Source organism: Argopecten irradians, chromosome 16 (genome assembly GCF_041381155.1).
Source record: "Argopecten irradians isolate NY chromosome 16, Ai_NY, whole genome shotgun sequence".
Classification (NCBI taxonomy): domain Eukaryota; kingdom Metazoa; phylum Mollusca; class Bivalvia; order Pectinida; family Pectinidae; genus Argopecten; species Argopecten irradians.
The window spans coordinates 31,545,143-31,561,568 of record NC_091149.1 but is presented as its reverse complement, the minus strand read 5'-3'; the positions used below and the strand labels follow the sequence as shown (position 1 = coordinate 31,561,568).

The following is a 16,426-nucleotide window of genomic DNA, read 5'->3' as shown; positions in this document are numbered from 1 at the left end:
CTAAATGAAAAGTCAGTAACTTACACAAATGGATTAATCAGAGAGCTTAGAACATTCTCGCACTCAGATGCAGAGGCAGCCGATATACTCACAAGCTTAAGCTTAAGCTTTAATTTCAAGAGCTGCTCATTTGTAATATGACGCGATACAATTTTAAAGCACTCACTCTGACAGAACCTTATGCTGTCCAGATGACAAAAAGACAAAATGCTAATAGACTAATAAAGAACAATTATATCAAATCGTACTAGAATCAATTGCACGAAGAGTTAAACAAATTTAAATGGTCATCAGCAAAATATGAAAAAATGCAAAGTTGCAAAAAAATGGTTTAAGAAACTATTTCATTTGTAATTAGAGATCTCCAAAGCATTCCAATTTTTCAGCTCATTTAATTGTGTTGTCTGTTATAAGTTTTAGGCATGATAGAAAAAAACAATCCAATATCCAATACCTGTCATTAATATTGACTCATATGCCTTGTAAAAAAATGGATACGACATAAAAGAATGTACATATATGGTTTGTTTGGACATAATGTATTAAACATTTAATTATATGGGAATCTTCAAGTTGAATGACTCTGTTTATGTTGCATGTCTGTTGTCCGATAAGAAAAATAATAAATGATTTAAATTTTTAGTCACAACGTTGCATGAATGTTCGCTCACCATGGGATCATTAGTATGTATATTCAATGCAAATTATTTAATATCTTATTAACTTATTACAGAAAAAGAGTCATTCTTTGGTAACTTTTGTTTGATTGATTAACGTCCTATCAACAGCTAGGGCCATGTAAGGACGGCCTCCCATGTATGCGGTGTGTAGTTTGTTTGTTTGTTTGATTAATTAACGTCCTATCAACAGCTAGGATCATGTAAGGACGGCCTCCCATGTATGCGGTGTGTAGTGTGTATGAGGTGCAAAGTGCGTATTGGAAGAGACTGTTGTATGTCCGTGTTTCGTCTTCTTGTATAGTGGAACTGTTGCCCTCTTATACCGTTATATCACTGAAACATGCTACAGAAGACACAAAGCACCGAGTCACATTATATTGGCATCGGGCGAACCAGTCGTTCCACTCCCTTTAGGCAGAGCGCCAAGCAGGAGTAGAAAATACCACTTTTATAGACTAAGGTATGTCTCTGCCAGGGGGTAGAACCCAATGCCTTCCTCACAGGGGCGGGCGCTCAACTGAAGACGAAAAAGTTACTAATGATTTACGAGTTACTAGTAATTGTTTGTTTGTTTGATTAATTAACGTCCTGTTAACAGGTATGGTCGTGTAAGGACGGCCTCCCATGTATGAGGTGCGTTGCGTGTATGTTGTGCGAGGTGCGTGTTTCGGGAGACTGCGGTATATTCATGTTGTGTCTTCTTGTTTAGTGGAACTGTTGCCCTTTTTAAAGTGCTATATCACTGAAGCATGCCGCCGAAGACACCAAGCAACACACCCCACCCGGTCACATTATACTGACAACGGGCGAACCAGTCGTCCCACTCCCTGTATGCTGAGCGCTAAACAGGAGCAGAAACTACCACTTTTATAGACTTTGGTGTGTCTCGGCCAGGGGACAGAACCCAGAGCCTTCCTCACAGGGGCGAACGCTCAACTCAAGGCCAAAAGTGAGACGGTGCCAAGGGAGGCATTAGGAAGGATAAAGTCAGTTAGGAAACGATGTTCTCCGGATGGTTGGACTCGGGATTTACAATAAAGCGCGGCATAAAAGAGGAGTTTGTTACAGAAAACCACACTTCTCCATACATCTCAATCAAGCAATTTCAGACATGAATATATTACAGGGGAACTTTGTATGCTGTTCCAATATTTGAAAAAAAAATGAGAAAGAGAAGGATATACTGTTAGATCGCATTGATGTTTGTGCAAAATTGCGTCCGAAAGGCTGGCTTGATCTTAACAACGATTTGCCAACTGCTTCACAGAAAAACCTTGTAAATGTTCCATCCTCTGATGACGAATTGAAACATCTAGTCTATCTTTGTTGTGAAGAAATAGAGTTGTTGTTTAGAGAAAACAGCAATTATAAAGGTGACGTCAACACAGTTGCGCAAGGTGGGATTCAGAAGACTCGGAAGTTTTAACTACGAAAATGGAATTCAGAAATGCCGTTCTACAAATAATAACAGCTGCTACAGTTGAACGTCAACATCTTGTTACATGTTTTAACGGGCGAATCAGTAGTCCCACTCCCTTAATGCTGAGCGCTAAGCAAGAGTAGATACTGTAACAAAGTGGGGTTAATTTTCACTACTCTAAGTGAAGACTGTTACATTACAGAGGCTTATCATTTGTTGTAAAGCTGTTATTACTATTACAGCTGATAGGTCTAGTTACATTGAGTGTGTTGTAACACTATAGGCCTCGTGTTCTAGTTATATTTTCAGGTTATACAGCATCCACGTTAGTTAAATTATTGTTATTTATCTCTGTAAATATCGGATGCTTGTTATTGTACATCTAATGTTGTATAAATAGTCCTCAACTTAGCGGTACGCTGGTTGTTTAGGGTGACGTCATTTCAGTAGGCTTTTACACGTTTAGAGCGAGTGATGCCGAGTAAAGATAAAACGTAAGTTTATATGTTTACTTCTGGTGTTAGATAAAGAAGTAACGAATGTTTAAATGTATTAGAATGTAAATAAGTCAACTATAATCGTAGTTTTTGTACTTACAGTTTTATTTAGCTGTATAAGTTGATGTTTATCACAGTAGTCAAACGAGTCCCACTGTCAACTAACGCTGAAGGCCGTTTGTCGGTTGACTGCGTACAGTACGGATAGTCTATTATTTAGCCAAACCCGGATTGTACGGGTTCCGGATATCTTTTTGTGTATACATGTAACGTTAGTAATAAGATTCAAGTTGTTATTTATAGTATTTACTATAACATAGGAACTATTTCTTGGTTGGCAGTACGTTGCCAATTCGCGGCGTCACGTTAGTGAAACGTCGAAATTGGCAGCTTCCGGCTGCCAAACTTCCGGCTGCCAAATTGGCACTTTTTGCATCGTTTGGCACTCCAAGAAAGTATAAATAGGAGCACTGCGCACTATGCGTCAGTAGCCTCCTGACTGGCATCGGGTCCACCAGATCTTTGGTCCAGATATCTTGTCTTTTGACTCTAGCCAATATTATTGGAAGTTTAGGTAATTTTAAGTAGGTTTCTATATACATTAAGGATAATTGATAAGTTAGTTAAGATATTGTCAGGTGTTATCACCGACAATATAAGGTTATTATCTTGTTGTAATGTAGTATTATTACTACAGTGTACCAGTTTATGATTTATTAGAGTTGACAGTAGTGGTATTGGAATTTAGTATAAATTCTATTATAATATCCGGTTCATAAACATGTAGATTATCACGGTCATTTCCTAATTAATAGTTATTAGTAAAGGATCTGAGTTGTATCTTGAATCGCTATAGGTTGTTGTACATATACATGTAGATATTCCTTGTTGTTAAGTACTCTGTACTTCAAGTTGTTATTAGATGTTCCATTATTGGGTTCGAATTCCATGTGTGATAGTTTATGATTTGTGGTGCGTATGATGGGAAAGTGATATTGTGAACTTCTGAATTGTTATGTTATTTATTTGTTACATTGCATTCTGCTTTCAATATAACATTTATACTTTGAAAGAACGCCTTTACAATCACTGACACTCAGACATGGACGCCTGGTATAACGAAGTGTTTATGTAACAATTGACTTCTCACAAGGGCGAACGCTCAACTTTAGGCCAAAAGTGAGGCGGTACCAAGGAAGGGCATTAGTAAAGATAAAGTCAGTTAGGAAGAAGAGAAAAGATAAGATCCTAAATTTAGTCGCCTTTTACGATCATGCAATAGGGGCAGCAGGTACAATTCTAACACCCTACCTGCAAGACAAATGACTAATCATTCAATCTACATCTTCAGTTTCAATATTAGACTGATGAAAAACAAGTGTTTACTCAGATTCCGGATTAGCATAATACACATCTTAACTATGGATAATTATTCATTTAAAGAAGAATACTATAAAGGTGATAATGATAAGCGAAATATATGTACTTTTAAAAATATATCAAAACACTTCTGCTCTAACTAATTTGGAAATCGATTCATATTTAAGTGTTTACTCGCACACTAGGTTAGCATAATATACAGGTTTAGCATTGGAAAATTATTCATTTACAGAAAACAGTCTATAATGAAGTGTTTTGCGAAAAAAAATTAAAAAAAAAAAGAAAGGAACCAAAAAGAGTAAGTGAAGACAAATGACTAATCATTCAATCTATATCTTCAGTTTTAATATTAGACGTGATGCAAAATGGTTAAGACAAATCATTTAACGATCATTCCGTTTTGTGCATTGGCTTTTTAATTTCTTGTTTTTTGACTGACAGTATCAAAATTTGCTGTTATTTCAGCCACTTGTCCTGAGTGCCGCCTTGAATTTTCCTCCGTGGCAGAACATCTCAGAAGGAAACATGCTTGGTCGAAAGACAGTTACTCAAAATGGAGGCAATTGGAGTAAGTAAAAGTACAATAGACAAATTTATGATTGTTTCTGAAGTCATTGGGCGCAAATATACTCATTTATCGTTGATATTTTGACAAAGAAAGCAAAGATATAATATATTTCATATCTCTGTAATGAATCTCAAGTATTCGTTTAACTTACGTTTTCATGGATATCTTTAGAAATAATTGCATGTAAGCTGTGCAAATGTGCGATCGAAAGATTCGTTTGATGTGTTAAAATAATGTATTGTTTTGAAAAGATATTTGAAATTAGAAACATTCAATATTTGAATAATTATCACAGTTATTTCTGTCAGTTACATGTATCATCAACAAGTAAAAATAAATCTTGTATAGCTTTACTAAATCCTTGTTTGAATGAAATTTTAAAAGGTTTTGTCAGCAAAACGGATGAATCCCAAAAAGCCGTGTCCGGTGGCCGGATGCCTAGTGAGGATAAAGCAGGTGTCCGTTCACCTTCGAAAATATCAGTCTAGACAAGCAACAGAGAGGTCAACTACTTAAAAACAAGAGGCCCAGAACGCCTGTTTTAATCACCTGGTTTGTAATGCCAAGTTATGTTCTGAATACAGGTTCATTGTTACAATTCATGCAGAACTCTATGACTAGTAGCGTTTTACAGGATTTGCCCCAATTTGCCCTATTAGGCCCCGCCCCTCCTGTCCCCGGGGGTCAGAGCCAAAATGTATACAATATCTGTTCCCCCTTTCCCAAAGGATGTTTCTGGCCGAATTTGGTAAAATAATTCATACAGAACTCTGATAAGTAGCGATTTAAAGGATTTGCCTCAATATATACCCTATTGGGCCCCGTCCCTCCTACCCCAGGGGGTCAGAGCCAAAATGAATACAAACTTTGTTTCCCTTCCCCAATGATGTGTCTAGCCAAATTTGGTTACAATCCATGCAGAACGCTGACAAGTAGCGATTTAAAGGAAATGTTGACGGATGGACGGACGCCGCGCCATGACATGAGTTCACCGGCCCTTCGGGCCAGGTGAGCTAAAAATTGATCCATTCATCCATCACATATTTAGGAATTTACTTTCTAAGACTTACTTACATACTTACTTACATATTCTTATTTTGCAGACAAATTCTTCAAATCTGGCTTGCCAAGACCAAAAATTAAATTTGATGGGTGGGGTTGTTGGTCGTACCAACGCAACATGATACAAAACAAGATGGAAGGTAGCATTGTTTTATTTGTATGGACATTAATATTCCGTCTTAATCAGGACTTCCTTGCATCAGTATCTAGCGTTGTACTAGTGTGGAACAACTTCGTATTGCATCAGTTTTAACATGAACATGTGGAGAAAACAAATATCTTCTGCACTTGTACCCTGTATGCTTTGTTTGATTAAGTAACGTCCTATTAACAGCTTTGGTCATGTATGCAATACAGTATTCACAAATTTATAATCAGAATGACTATCTACGGCAATACAACATATACCAAATGAACAAAATTTGCAAAATGCTTAAATAGAGAACCGTGTTAAATGAATATAAATATGATTTTACAGACTCAGATTTTGAAGAAGACTTTGATGACGACAGGGATGTCGATTATATCCCGTCAGAAAGTGAAATTGCAATCGGATTATTATCACTACGCTTGATAAGAGGATCTGACAACATACCATTAGGGGTCACGTCAAGATGACCTTTGGAAATGGCCAATCAAATTTGTACTGCCAGAATCTTGACTGGGGACGAAATAGTTCGAAAAAGCTGTCCGAATTATTTTCGTGTACGTAGTCATCTCGCCCAAAATGCACAATAAAGCTAAAGGTATATGTATACTGGGTCGAAATGACGTAGCAATGTGTAGAAAATGTATTTGATCTGAAGTACACGTGGTATAAAGGTCACCCGAACATGACCCCTTATGGGTTGTTGTTAGATCCTCTATTGAACGTAGTGGTTATAAGGATCTGTATTTTATTCAGATTGGTGAAATTGAAGAGGATGTCGAGGACTTAGACGACGATTGGGACGTGGTTTATCTCCCCACAGAAAGTAAAATTGGTAATGGGATTTACACTTATAATCTTTCAGCTACTGACCAACATAATTAACGCTTTAAACTGTACACAGTTCTCGGTTAAATATATATGAGACAGTAACAGGACAAATCCTCAAGACGTAACACCTGATCTGAACAATATAGGTAGAGAATAAGGGTACTTGTGACGTATATGATGCAAAGTTGTTTGCAATAAGACACAACACGAACATAGCGCAGTCTCCCAAAATACCCACCTCGCACAACATACATGAAACACACTGCATGCATGGGAGGCCGTCCTTACATGACCATAGCTGTTAATAGGACGTTAATTAATCAAACAACCAAACAAACCTGAATCACATGGTCATTCTTCTTGCTTTTCCTTTCGCCCGTTGAGTTATCAAGAAGATATTTCCTCCTATTTGAAGGTGTTTTTTAATCGACTAAAATTTCTAATCTCGAACCCTTTACAAGTTCTGGCACATTTTCGTTCATGATTTGTTTGAGTTTTGCGGCCCATCGACAACTAAGGTCATTTTATAGGGCCAAACTGCAAGGTAGGCATTAATATCAGGATATAAGCAATGATTGCACCTAAGAGATCAGTGAAATGCAACTAAAAACAGATTGTAAATGATGACTTTATATAAGAGTTGCAAGGAATAGAAATCTTATGTACAATGTTGAGGAAACGATGAAATGTTCAGTTGATATGATGATAAGATGAGAGAACGTTCATATTTTCTATAGACTGTAGAATCAAGCTGACTTTCGATCTCATCCACGATATTTCCAATGTTAGTCTATATTCAATGTTTCACTAAGATCGGTTTATATTTTCTCGAGTTATCGCGTTCACAAGGTCCAAAAAATAATTATTAGTGCAAAGGGTAATAACTTTGTAAAATATCGTCACATCACACTGATTTAAAACTCGTCCGAGATCTTTCTAATGTTAGTCTTCATGCAAAGTTTCATTAAGCTCGGTTCATATTTACTCAAGTTATCGCGTTCACAAGGAAATATTAACACAAGACGACAGACAGAAGACAATCACAATAGGTCACCATGACCGATGGTCAGGTGACCTAAAGGGCAAGCAAGAACTAAAACACAAATTGTGAATATTGATTTTATCAAAAAGAGTTGCATGGCATCAAATAGTTGTGGCTAAAACACATGAGAAAACTCCTTTACGAAAATTGTGAATTATATGACTCTGGTGTCTAACATTGTCCTCTAGGGAGGGTGAATAGTTTATATAGAGAAAACATATTTTTGAGCATTATTTAGTCATTTGTTATAGAAAACGAGTCAGAATTATCAATATGAGATATGGCTAAACTTTGTTGACAAAAGTCCTTGACTGACACTCAGGTGCTGAAAGGTTTGTTTGTTTGTTTGTTTGATTAATTAACGTCCTATTAACAGCTATGGTCATGTAAGGACGGCCTCCCATGTATGCGGTGTGTTGCGTGTATGTTGTGCGAGATGCGTGTTTCGGGAGACTGCGGTATATTCATGTTGTGTCTTCTTGTATAGTGGAACTGTTGCCCTTTTTATAGTGCTATATCACTGAAGCATGCCGCTGAAGACACCAAGCAACACACCCCACCCGGTCACATTATACTGACAACGGGTGAACCAGTCGTCCCACTCCCTTTTTGCTGAGCGCTAAGCAGGAGCAGAAACTACAACTTTTACAGACTTTGGTGTGTCCCGGCCAGGGGACAGAACCCAGAGCCTTCCTCACAGGGGCGAACGCTCAACTCAAGGCCAAAAGTGAGGCGGTGCCAAGGGAGGCATTAGGAAGGATAAAGTCAGTTAGGAAGAAAAGAAAAGATAAGATCCTTAATTTAGTCGCCTTTTACGATCATGGAATAGGGGCAGCAGGTACAATTCTAACGCCCTACCTGCAGGGCACTGCTGAAAGGCTGGACCAAAATAAGCCACAAAGGTGTTACATTATGTAACAGTTTAAACTTCAAAACCTTATTCTCAAATTCAACAAAAAACATAATCTAATTCCCTTTTCACATAAAGAGAACTCACTAAGTTCTTTAAAATGAAATTATTTTTAATGTATCTTGTGTCCCTAGATGTCTCTCCCTTGGGGGGTGACGAACTTTATTAAGTCCACAAGCCATTTTATTGGATAGCAATTAGATATTACATGTTCATGATGGTCCTGACTGACATTATATATTACCAAGGTAAATCAATACTCCGGTAATCATCAAGGCCTCTTGATATGCATATTACTTTTTTGGGACGGATCGGTCATCAATTTTAATAGTTGAAGTTTGTTACTTTTATTTCTCTAACAGTCCCGAATGGATTTGTCTCAAATCTTATATGTAGGTTTCCCTAATGCCCTGGGCCCCGTTTCTCTAAGCGGCTTACGTTTTAAAATGATACATAATTGCATGCATATTCATTATCATGAACTTGTCTTATTTCTTCTGAAAAAAATGTTTTGAATCCAAATCAACATACATGTTAATAAAAAAACAAGTGCACGAGGGCGTCTTCTTGATTCACTGCAATGCATTAGTTTATACAAATAGCTAAATGAAATGTGAGCATAAACAAATTATTTACGGAATTAGCTGAATTTAACAAATCGCCTAATTTATGCAAACTGTCCGTTTTGTGAAACGCAGACTTGGTTTTTCATATTGCATTTTGGAACCAATTGGTCAACAAGATGGTCGACAGGCAGCATCTTGGATTTTGATAGTTAATGTTTGTTACCATTATTTGTCAGAACATACTTAAGGTATCTGCATATTGCAATTCGGGACCAATCGGTGAACAAAATGAGGAAGACTAGCCAGAATTTTAATCGTTTTAAAAAGCAGAGAAAAGATTCCCATTGCCAGACAAAGATCATTCTCAGATCTCTTGTAATATCACAGTTATGTCATTCATCCTCCCATAATTGCCAACTTAATAATCCTTCAAAAGGATTGCTGAAAGGCAGTCATCTTGGATTGCATCAGTTAAAAATCAATGTGCCTGTTTTATAAAGACATATATATAGCATCACATACGATTAACACAAACATAAATAAATAATTAAGATATGATGTCCACATAAAATGACATTAAAGATGCTCCACCGCTGACAAATGGTATTTTTTCACTTTCAAAAACAGGGGCAGACGATTTAGTACCTTTCTTCAGTTACAAAAGTTACTTACTTTACACCATTACCACCTTTGAAAGGTTGAGCTTCTAATTTTACTTCAAGTTAAAAATATGAATAATAATTAATTGCATCCCGAAAAAAATTACGTGGCACTATATCCTATATGGAATAAAGTACTGATTGCGGATGCACCAAAGGCGAAATAAATTATTTTATGTTATTTTTTTTGTGTGTTAATTAGACATATATATATACACGATTAAACACCAATTATTTTTCAAATGATGAATGCTCTGTCGGCGGTGGATCATCTTTAAATAAAACATTTTATTTCACATAAATATAGTCTTGATAGAAATATTCTAAAATAATCGCTCAATGAGTCTTGGTCTAGATGGTGAAAATGATTGTAGTGATGATGGTTTCGACAATGATTAAAATGATTATTAATGATTCTAAATGAAATTTATCATGGTGATGACTGTCAAGGATGAGTGATTATCACAAAAAAATCAATGGTCTTTTATGAATGTTTCAAAATAAAAATAAAAAACGATTTTCTGAAATGTTTTTGTGTTCAATAAATACATATAAGACTTCAAATCTGACAGTTTAAGTTAAAACAATTAAAAATGACTGAATATTGGTACTATAGGTACACGCACATATTCAATATCAATATGTTGAATAACCATGTTCATTAATTTAGTGTAAAATGGAAATAATTCTAATCCAATGTTATCATAAGAAGCTTGGATTGAATATAAGTTCGATTATACCAGTTGCAATGCCCATGCGTACTCACAGTTGCATATATTCCCATTTCGTTGCTTATGAATATTTTCTTTCTCTAAACGTCATTATCAGAATCTTGGATTGACACTGATGTCGATTTATAGTAGACGAGGTTGCGTATATCAGAAATGCGTCATGGTAGCATACATCTTAAATCTCGCGGGACACGTAAGTTGGTCCATGTCTATAGCAGCAGTATCTTGGAATGTCATTATCAGTTTCTTGAATCTTAGTCGAGTCCCGGATAGAGCTATGGATTTTACTCATACCATTTAATATATTGACGAACCTTGTACTGTACTTTTTAAAAATGAAATGGAACGAATGACTGTTGCACACCGTTGCAACCTCATTCGACATGCATCGCCACAATTATTTATGTTCTGTGTATCTTCAGCAACATATCCATGACCTCTTCTTGTTAACTGGAGAAGTGTTTCGAACAATCACAGAACCGCCACTGGTAATATCCAATTTACCCTCGACGACTTCGCTTTTCACTTCAGATGTCAAGGACATAAATAACGTTTCTACGTTGACGGAACTTTTGGCACTAGTCTCCATGAACGAAATGCCTAATTTTTCAGCATATTCCTGAAAGAAGAAAACAAAATAAGTAATTATTTTCAAGAATTTCATTTTTCAAGAATTTGCACATACCTTAAGTTTGCTACATTTTAAAGATGCTCCGCCGCATGTCAAAGCGTAGCAATCTGTATCACTTTGACAATACATGCTATCTAATCAGAACAAAAACACATATAAGATGATTTTTGATGTGTGCGTAAACAGTACCTCTTTCCCTAAAGGGCAATATAGAGTTTTTTTCGATGTAATTCATTATTTTAAATACTTTCTGAAAAAAAAATGCTTCAACTTGTCAATGATGGTAATAGAGTAAAGTAAGAATCTTTTGTAAGTGAAAAATACCATTAATAAGCGGCACAGTACCTTAAAACTAAATTATCAGACACAATAGAACAGTAACGTATCAAAAAGCATACTAAAATTTTGTATTCATCTTTATTTTTTTCCATAGTTGAACACACTGAAGGGATGTATAACGAGATAGTCTGAATAATTCAGTCGTCTACATCCTTACCTTCCCCATGCTATATGTAACCACCCGTTTGTTGGTCATGTCCGATTTGTTCCCCACCAATATCATGGGTCCGTCACCGCCGCGGTATTTCTTTATCTCTTCAATCACTGTCTCAATGTGTCGGAACGACCCCTATATAGACACGTTACAAGTTTATATTATAACATTGTTCATAGTCATATGGGATATGCTTCATATGTATTCTCGTGGCGTTTCGACGTCACCATCACATATAAATCTAGATGTCTGTCGGAAGTGACGCCACCATTACATAAATATCTAGCTATCTGTGTCGGAAGTGACGTCACCATCACATGACAAATCTATACATCTGTATCGGAAGTGACGTCACCATCACATACAAATCTAGTCATCTCAGTGTTGGAAGTTTAATCATTAACAAAATGTCCTTGTAGGATATACTTAATCATTATCATCACCAACTCAATAATATAGTCACTTAAAATATTGTATTCATGTAACGTTCAACGAAGCAATGCAGTCAGATGTTACTTTCAGTAAACTTTATGTCTGTTACGGAAGCTGAGGACGGAGGGCAGGAGGTTTTTTTATGTTGATGCATACGCATTGTTGTTCATCGTGAAGAAAACTTACTTTGGTAGTGAATTTAATGTGTGTAAATGTATCATTTTGCCATAACATATTAGAAATGTAACTTTCTTATTTTTAACAAACTTATTAAATTGTACCAGTGATTAATGTTTCATTTAAGTTTTTTACGTTATTATGTATGTATATAGATAATCGTTCACATGAACATTTTTTGAGAATACTACTTGGAATGCATTGTGAAGCATTCGAGAATAAGCTACAATCACAGGAAAAATACGAACTTTCTTAAATTGCAGCGCAGAATTTTTGGAAATCACATCTAGAATGTTTTACAACCACAAAAAGTAATTCTCTAGAACAAACATTAATGAGAGTTCCAGTACCAAACTATCAGAAAAATATAAATAACATGTAATGTAAGATACAACCATTGTAAAATATTTTGAAATTACTTTATTTTGTAAATCTCATCTTTGAGGAATAAAAGAAATGATTGATTGATTGATTGATTGACTTAGTGTGATTATCTATGATATTATATGTTTCATTTATAAATACTGGATATTTTATGTATTGTAATCTTTACCAGATTTTGACAAGGTTTTAAGCCACCGAAGTGTTCTCAAGTTTGAATAAAGACTGCAGTATTACTTACAAGATCAGTGACGTCATAGACCAGCATTATGCCATGAGCTCCTCGGTAGAACGATGACGTAATGGTTTTGAATCGATCTTGACCCGCCGTATCCCACTGTTATTTAAACAACATATATATTTACATTGATTAACGGATATTTTTCTGTATGACTGTTTAAACATGAAAAATTATCTTTAACTACATGTAAACAATATTATAATTTTGATGCCAAATAGTTTGCTAAAAGAATTATCAATTTATAAGTATATTTATTTTGAATGTCTGCGTTAAAAGTATTTTTTCTATTGTTAAAAACATAGTTTTAGTTATAAAAATATTTTTGTTGCCATATACATCCAAATATCAAGAAGATACCTTTTCTCTCATATGAGTGTAATATTGGTTAATTCAATGCTACATCGTGTTTGTACGATCAAAGTGCTCAAGAAGGTTATTATAATGATAACATTTGTTACACTTACTATTTGTAGTCTCGCAGTTTTGTCATCGATGTTGACTGTTCGGATTTTCTACAGAAGGAAGTTTCAACACTAATAGACATGCAAATTACAATTCGTAATAGTGTCTTAATGTAAAGCAACTAATAGATATAGTCGATGTATTTTTTTATTAAGTCAGATCTAAAAATAGTTATTTAATATTACTGAATAAACAATGTAATGTTGATAGTATATTGAAGTAAATGTACTATCATTTTTTTGTTTACACAACAATGCATGTCGTAATGTAACCACACAAAAAGTTGAAATTATCGAATTAAGGGAAAACTGTAATTAATAAGTAAAAGCAACACTATAAAACAAAATTTAAATATCTTTATTACTTCAGGGATTCTGAAGGATAAACTATGCTAATAACTTGTATATACTTACAAAATCTACGCCAATAGTGGCGATAAAGGTGTCTGAAAATACGTTATCCTGTAAAACAAACATGGATATGGTCATACATTAATTATACTGATAAGTCATTATAAAAGAAATATGTATTTTTAATATTGCTTCTCATTTTCATATTAACAAACCCATTATATTTTGAACGTTTTCTTAGATTATAGGATAAATTTATTTTTCCGTGAAATATTGACTTTATGTTTAGATACAATTATATTGGAAATATTTTGTAAAAAAACATACTACGTGAATAAAAAGTGTTACGTATTTTTCCCCATGTCATAAATCACACTGTGTAATTTCTGTTATAAATATAAAATATGACCACATTCAATGGAACCTTTTCATGGCGCCTGTTAATTTTCCGATTTCCTTAATTCCTTTTTTTCAATCCGATTATGAAACGTTGTAAAATGAGAAAGAAAATACAAGCTAAACAGTAAAGTATTACATAATTACCGCGAATCGGAGTAGTAAGGATGATTTCCCCACACCCGAGTCCCCTATCAGCAGGTACTTGAATAAGTAATCGCTACAACAGACGAATGATTCAAACAATTTAGGAAATGACAAACTAAGCATGTCAGTGTCTAGTGAATGTTATTGAACGTATATTTTAAGTAATATCTGCAAGTTACATTTAATTATTAATATGTTATCATAACATAATAAATGTTTTATTATGAATATTTGTGTTTCACGAGTTATCACATTCCCGCGGTACTCGTGTTCAAATTTTCAATCATTCCCACTAGCGTTGAAAACTTTTTTTTAATTTTTATTACAATATACAGATTATAATAATGTGTGTGTTCTAATGGAATGCAGCTAAAGATTCTAAAATTAAACGAATATTCAATATTTTATATAAAGTGTCATACACATTTGAGTGATATCAATATAATATGTACGTATTATCAATCAAGGTAAATAGAAAAGAAATAACTTTTATAACTCAAAAAGATTCACATAATTATGTATTCAGCTCATTACAAATAGATCGAGTTTAACATTAACTCTGTGTTCAGTATAAGCACGCATTTCACTTTTAAATTACATATGTAGTATCGATATTGAGTAAATGGTATTTCTAATTAGTAATTATTAATACAAATAAGTGTTCGTGTATCATAATGCTACACTACGTTGTACATAAGTTGTGTACGGATTTAACACTTACTAATTTGCCATTTATCGTTGTATAACGTCTGTTGTATAGGGTTGTCTGATAGTTCCTCGGTGGATGTGTTATGGATAATCAATCAATGAACTGTGTTTATATACTTAACTTGAAAATGCCGATGACATGGAACTTAAAGCGTTTAGATTCGTGCGTCACAACAATCTATATATAAACACTACTTGTAATGGGTTTTACCTATGAACTGGTTTACATGTCGAATGGAGTGTAGCGGTGTATTTATTTATAGACATTACTTGAACAGGGAATTTCTACTTTTTCAGTAGAAGAGATCACACATGACATCCCTATTCAGGCTTTGATAATTCTTTATCAGTAGATATGTTATACATGAATGAACGAATTGAGTTGATATAGCGATGACAAAGGGTCTTTCACAGTAATCTATATATAAACATTATTTGTGGGGAATCCCTTTAACGTGTGTTTACATGTAGATAGGCGTATATAGTATACAAACATTGAATGAATTGACAAGTTGCATAAAGTGGTACAAATTTTACCGACCCGATATAACTCATATATCGGATATTACTAGACTATAAGAAACTCCAGATATTCCAGTAACAGTACAATGATAACCAGAGTAGATTTCACAGAGATTAGATTACCAGTGCAGTAGTTTGTAGTTGCCTTATCAGAGACAAACTGGGGTTGGCGGAGTTGTGTTCTACCTAATATTCCACCCTCCCTACCTGCCGTATAATTTGTCTTATATAAAAAAAAATGTGTTGCATGAGAGTGGTACAGCTCATTTACATATCAATAAATGTATCACCAAACGTATATAATACGTTTTTGTAAGGGAGGGAACTCTTACAGAAACTTTCCGTATCGATGTAACACGGAGTTTAGGTTCGAGTTCAAATAGAAATGCCTTCTTTTTTCTTTTTCTTTTTAATGATTTATAAATAATATAATTTAATAATGAATTATAACAAGATCAGTTTTTTTGTAAAAACAGTTTTTAACTAGACAAAAACAACGCTTGAGTAAGCAATTTCTGGTGTGAAATAAGGAAATTTGATGGTTTGTTTACTCAACAAAAGAGTGATTTTGGTTTTTAATAGTTACACAAAGATCAGATATTTATCATATTTCTATTTCATAACTACCCGATACTACTTTCAATGTCACAGCTGTCAAAATTACGTGTAAAAATACGTATGCGTCATTCACTGTACACTGGTTTTTTTGTTGTTTGTTTGATTAATTAACTTTATTTGTCATATTAAAGATGCTCCACCGCTGAAAAATAGTATTTTCTCTCTTTTAAAAAAACAGACGCAGACGATTAAAGGGACACGAACCTTAAATAATTTGTCCTGTATGCTTAGATATGGTGTTCAGATGTTTATTGAATATTTTATTACAATGATTGGTTATCTAAAACGACAGGAAAACGGAATACCTACCTCAAAAAGGATAAAAATAGACCGTCATACTCTATTTTTGGAACACAAAACGAAAGCTGGCCGAA

The 16,426-nt window shown here is 34.6% G+C and overlaps 1 protein-coding gene across 1 annotated transcript; it reads right to left on the bottom strand.

Annotated features, from left to right (window-relative positions):
- Positions 1-7,691: 7,691 nt before the first annotated feature.
- On the bottom strand, positions 7,692-15,065 carry LOC138310533 (uncharacterized). The gene is made up of 7 exons (XM_069251786.1): positions 14,926-15,065; positions 14,205-14,277; positions 13,725-13,772; positions 13,314-13,361; positions 12,850-12,945; positions 11,622-11,753; positions 7,692-11,113 (listed from the first exon to the last, which is right to left on the bottom strand). The coding sequence occupies exons 1-7, from the start codon at positions 14,934-14,936 to the stop codon at positions 10,913-10,915; spliced, it is 609 nt and encodes a 202-aa protein (XP_069107887.1). The 5' UTR covers positions 14,937-15,065; the 3' UTR covers positions 7,692-10,912.
- Positions 15,066-16,426: the final 1,361 nt, after the last annotated feature.

Excerpts from the sequence above, each read along its gene's own strand:
- LOC138310533 (XM_069251786.1), bottom strand. Across the intron at positions 13,362-13,724 it reads CCACTATTGGCGTAGATTTT|AAAATCCGAACAGTCAACAT; the intron begins GTAAGTATATAC and ends TTCCTTCTGTAG. Across the intron at positions 11,114-11,621 it reads TTACATATAGCATGGGGAAG|GAATATGCTGAAAAATTAGG; the intron begins GTAAGGATGTAG and ends TTCTTCTTTCAG.